This window comes from Limulus polyphemus, unplaced genomic scaffold, assembly GCF_000517525.1.
Source record: "Limulus polyphemus unplaced genomic scaffold, Limulus_polyphemus-2.1.2 Scaffold6620, whole genome shotgun sequence".
Lineage (NCBI taxonomy): Eukaryota > Metazoa > Arthropoda > Merostomata > Xiphosura > Limulidae > Limulus > Limulus polyphemus.
In genome coordinates this window covers 11,636-17,429 of record NW_013672230.1, presented here as the reverse complement: position 1 = coordinate 17,429, position 5,794 = coordinate 11,636, and the positions used below count along the sequence as shown (strand labels likewise).

The following is a 5,794-nucleotide window of genomic DNA, read 5'->3' as shown; positions in this document are numbered from 1 at the left end:
ACTTACATAACTTCCATCCCGGGGAGGGATACTCCAGCTAGTGTTTGGTCAAATAATTTTTAAATTAAAATTTACTTCAGTAAATAATGCACGATTCTGCATTAACTCTTTGCATGTTCTCCTGTACTTGTAATTATGTGTTTAAATCTGTCATATTTGACAGATATAAAAAATACCATTCATTTTTAAAGCTATATACTTTAAAATTAAATATAGAAAAAGACCTAGAGGAAATATATAACACTGGACGCGTTATAACAGTCTGCAAGTATCAAACTTACGCCTCATAATTGATACGCTCGTTTGTTTGCTCTAACAGAAGTAATATGGAAATTGAAAAGAGACAGGTGCTTTTAGCAACAGAAGCAGAGGCTTATATTGAGGCTTTACAAAAATTTGAATTGGAAAATATTGGCTCTCCCAGGTAAGTTTATCATTATTATCCACACTAAATAAATTCATTAGTAGATTTATATGATAAAACATATTAAACGTATGGTCAAACATCATACTATTACACAAGCTTAAATTAAAATATATATCGTTGTCATGGTAACGATTTGTTGAACCAACATAACACATTTTTTTCAAGCTATTCCTGGTCCAGTAATACTTCTTTCTAGTTCTACTACTACTAATAGATTAATTATACAATAGCATAAAAATATCTAATACATCATATGTTCGTTTTTTATATACAGTTTGTTTTAGAACAAAGCCACATTGGGCTATCTGCTGTGTCCACCGTGGTGAAACGAATCACGGATTTTTACATAGAGAAAAATAAAATGCCTTTTTACCTTTAACACTTCGAGTCTTGATTTTTAAAGGTCATGCAAATATCAGCGTTTTCTTTATTGCAGTAATGTAAAGAATACTGTTAAGTTAAAATATTAGAATATTTTGAAGTTGAAATTTTTTATCTGCTTCTCAGTGGAATCAAGATTTTGATATTGTGACATATATTACATAGTACTTTGCTGTTTCACCTCTACCACCCTGGGGCCAGATAGTAAATAACTTAATTTAATGTAGTCCTAAAACAACTTATTGATGTAAATTGTCAAAATGATATTTTTATTTGTGTAAAACAAAACAAAAACAGATATACAATTTATTTGCCCTAGGCCTTGCATCTACTAATTGGAGCCACAGAATCGTTTGTTTTTTTTAATTTTGGGCATTGAGCTGATTTAATGATTTCGGTAAACAAAAAGCTTCATTCTTTTTATTCAATGGCATATGTTATCGGACTTATGCTCCTGATACAATGTAAGTTTATTTGGTAGGATTTCTTATATTAATGTCAATTTGAGCCATTTATGTAAGTTCTTTAATAAATAATTTTGTATGCTATATATGTGTGTACGTTAATTCAATGATACTGCCCTTGTGGACTCTGTATTTCATGAATTAAAAGTTTATACCATATATGACTGGCAAGGAAATTGGCAATTTTATATGTTTTTCTTTTAATCAAATACTAATTGTTATGTAATTATACTGTACCATGATATTTGATACCTCAAAGCTTAATAATCACTTGCATCATGATGTCTCATGCATTTATGATTAGCTCATTTAAAATACTAGCTAATTTCTTTTCGTTATGAATTGGTTTTAGATCAGTTTATGAGTCTGATGACAAAAAATTCAATGTTATGTTCTTATAGATGGTTCCAACAACATGAATATTTGGGAAAACTAACTATGCAAGCAGTGCTTAGTGCTAGTGGCCAGGAAGATGAATTTATAAAGGAGTTCTTTTTGGTAATGGGCAAGGTCAGTATATTTTATTTATTGAATACCTGGTGTTAGCACAGGATTTAAGAATCAAATAATTCAGAATACCATGAGATGTTAACAAGTCAGCTACCTTCACAAACTATTATCTTGTTTGTTAGAAAACCTAAAAGGAGTATTTCTTATCTATATAAGCCTGTCCAACAATGTTTCATAGTTATTTAAGTTAACAACACCAACAACTTCATATGGACAGCTGCTCCAAAGTTGTTATTTGTTGAATAGAAAGTAACTCGAGATTTTTCAGATATTCAGCCCTCCACTTGTAACTTAAGTCCATAAACACAAAATTAATTCAACTTTGTCTGACCTTGAATGTTTTTAACCATCTTGATATTAATATTTTAATAGGTTTGTTTGGAAATTTTATTATAATTCAAAGTATTTTAGATCTGGAGTCAAACTAATAATTCTGATCTTCAATCTTTCCAGTTATCTGTATCTTTCTTCTGTCGGAAACATCCTCGTACACAGCAAAGAAAAAACTTCTATAACAATAATTACTCTATTAGCTAGTGTAAACTTAAGTTAACTTACATAAATTATATCTTGTATAAACTTATGCATTAGCATTTTCCCATAATTTATATTTATGTAATTTAATTTCCAAAGTAATGATAACTTTTTCCGTAAATAAAACTCGTGATTTTATTGTTTTATGGATGAATGATTCACAGATGATTTACATAAGTTATTCAAATGCAACTAGCTCGCTTGTATGTAACTCCAACAGAAAAACCCTGTGAATTTCTGATTCTTACATTAATTAAAACAGTTAATTTGTCTTTAAACAATAACACCTTTTACTGACTGAGAAAAATGTTAGAACTATCTAATTTTGTTGTAAGTTATCCAGTAGTGTGTATCCAATCATTACTAATATAGTGACAAAATTAATAGCTGTACAAATTTTTGTACTTCTTAAAATATCAGAATTCCAGACGTAGTCAACCGTTACTTGTACATCATTGAAAAAGAACATCAAGCAACAAAGTTACACAAATTGTATACAGAATATTTATGTTATATTATGACATCACAAAATATTTATGTTACTTTATGGTAGTATTACTAATTACAGCCTTACCTACTGAGAGTTGTTTTATTTTTATATTATAATGCCATTAGTTGTTTACAGGTTCCACTTGTTATACACGAATTGATTGCCGTAGAAACGTGGAAGGAGAAGATATTTCCAGAGTTTGTAAAACTAAAGTTCAAACCTTCAACATCTGTGCCTCTATACATGGTGGTATGTGTGCACTTGTGACTTTTAATTAATTAACTTTTAACTTAAATAAATATGTTTATGTTTATTATAAATGTGTGTGGGTATTGCAAGTCTTTTAACAGAAAGAAAAGTTTTCTAGAAAAATCCAAACTTTATTTTTTTAGATTCTGTGAAAACTGAAACTTTTAAATCCTGGATATTCGGTCATTGAAATATATTTTGTTAATTATGATGTTGCTTCTTAATCAAACCACATGACTCATTGAAATTTGCTTTTGATTAAATGCATATACAATTATTTAAGTTGTACCAGTTTCCCTTTTGTTTGTGGTTAATGAAACTTTGTGTTTTAATTTCTCTTTTGTTTGTGGCTAGTGAAACTTTATGTTTTAATTTGCCTTTTGTTTGTGGCTAGTGAAACTTTGTGTTTTCATTTCTCTTTTGTTTGTGGCTAGTGAAACTTTATGTTTTAATTTGCCTTTTGTTTGTGGCTAGTGAAACTTTGTGTTTTAATTTACCTTTTGTTTGTGGTTAATGAAACTTTGTGTTTTAGTTTCTCTTTTGTTTGTGGTTAATGAAACTTTATGTTTTAATTTGCCTTTTGTTTGTGGCTAGTGAAACTTTGTGTTTTCATTTCTCTTTTGTTTGTGGTTAATGAAACTTTGTGTTTTAATTTGCCTTTTGTTTGTGGTTAATGAAACTTTGTGTTTTAATTTCTCTTTTATTTGTGGTTAATGAAAACTTTGTGTTTTAACTTTTTCAATTTAGTTTTGTGTTTTGATGCACTCTGCATACTCACCAGCAACTCTTTTCACACTGTTTTATTTCAGCTATATCAAGAAGCTATATTGGTAACACTTTTGGAAATAATCTTATACCACCAGGAGGTACTGGAGTCAGGAGAAGATTATATTTTGGACCTTCTAGGGTATTGTCACAGGAAACTGACAGACCTCCTCTCTGGGTGAGTCTAAATTAATTTGTTTTTGCCTCTACTGTAATAATCATAATTTCTTTTATGATATAGATTAATGTTTTTGTTTTAATAAATATGATTGAGTGTATAATAATTGCTTTAGATAATTATTATTTTTATCACAGTAATTACAATCCAGAAAAAGATGTGAAGGAAAAAGAATCTGACATTTCCAGGACCCTGATTGATGACTTACAGAGACATAAGAAATCCATGGGGTTCGACATCGCAATGAAAACAGTATCAATTCTTAGATATATAGCTGAAAATTTGTCTAGGTGATTAAAAAAACATTTCTTACAACTGATCAATTGTTACAATTTTGTCTTTATTTTCAAGAAAAACAAATGATAATCCTTTTTTGTTAATATTTTAAAATTAAGTTTAAGTTTGTTTCGTTTTACTAGTTTTTATCAGACTTTAAAAATTATGTTAAGTTTGAAATATTTTATCAATATTAGACATTTATTAGTACAGCGTAAGCTAAACGTTAAACTTTTAGACACAACTACATTCGACATCTTTGTAACCTTTTGGGCTGAGGACAAGGTCATGTCACATTTCTTGGAAAATCCTTACCTCCTGCTATGATGGAAGCAAGCTATTAAGTTTGGCTAAACCAAGACAACAACTTAATATCTCAGAAATTAAATTAGTGACTTCAAACAACATATTTAAGTGCAAGTTATGCTATAATTACCAATAATGTTTGTTACTCTCTAGATTTCTACCACATTTAATCCATTCAAACTAGATTTGAAATAACCAAACTTCTTTTGGAAAGAAAGCATAAAAAATGTTCCAACAATTATAAATTTAGAGAAGACGCTAACCACTTGAATTCTTCTAATTAACCAGTAACTCACGCAAGAATCAATTAGTGTATGCACAAAATTGACTTATCCATACATGTACAGGTTTTTGTTATATGTAGACAGAGAAGCTACTAGCAGTAAAGTTAGTATTATTACAGTTAATCAAGGGAGTTTATAACTAGTAAATAATTTGATGCTGTATAGAAAGATTTCTTATTCGCTTTTTTGTATTACATTCGATACCAATATGTGTAACAAATTTTTTACGAAAACACAGTTAAATAACTTGATTGATTAATCTTCATACAACTGCTTGGGTTGTAGTGGATTTTATTTTTTAGGTTGACACCAGATCACTTTACTTGTTATAACATGTCTCCTTGAAGTTAATGGATTGATTTGGCATTGAATCAAACAGTTGACCAGCATATATTTGTTTTTTATTGTACGTTTTTAACCGCAGTGTTACATAAGTTAATAATTTCTCGGAGCACTTTCATACTTGCATACTGATAGAACAGATGATACGTAGCAAAAACAACAACAACAATAAACTTTTGTTATCTTTCCCTAGTCTTCCACTTTCAGTGACTCATCATATTCTGAGCGTGCATGACTTTCCACTTCTCCTTTCCTTCTTGCTCGAGGAACCACCTTGGGTTCGATGTTCTGACAATTCAGAGGAGAAGTACATCGATGGGAAGTGGTGTTTGGTGGAAGAAGAGAATCGATTTCAGATAACCAAAATAGAAGGACAGGTTATATAATGGTTTTTCTATATTCCGTGTTCTTTGTTACGTTTTCTACCAATTATTATTAATAATACAAAAATTGGTAAAATGTTTTATACTAAATTGTACATAGTGCTGAAAATAAAAAGGAATATGATGTAATAAAGGTTTCAGAGGTGGAATATTTTGGCCAAATAGAGACTTGTGAAACTTTTTTTTTGTTTAATAAATAATTTTT

At 29.4% G+C, this 5,794-nt stretch overlaps 1 protein-coding gene across 1 annotated transcript in view; it reads left to right on the top strand.

Annotated features, from left to right (window-relative positions):
* The first annotated feature begins 282 nt into the window (after window positions 1-282).
* LOC106473912 (zinc finger MYND domain-containing protein 10-like) overlaps window positions 283-5,794 on the top strand; it is a 13,434-nt gene continuing 7,922 nt past the window's right edge. Inside the window, 6 exon segments of the mRNA XM_013934602.2 lie at window positions 283-424; window positions 1,674-1,782; window positions 2,942-3,055; window positions 3,865-3,998; window positions 4,136-4,288; window positions 5,400-5,583. Of these exon segments, the coding sequence (XP_013790056.1) occupies window positions 327-424; window positions 1,674-1,782; window positions 2,942-3,055; window positions 3,865-3,998; window positions 4,136-4,288; window positions 5,400-5,583 (792 nt within the window). The 5' untranslated portion in view covers window positions 283-326.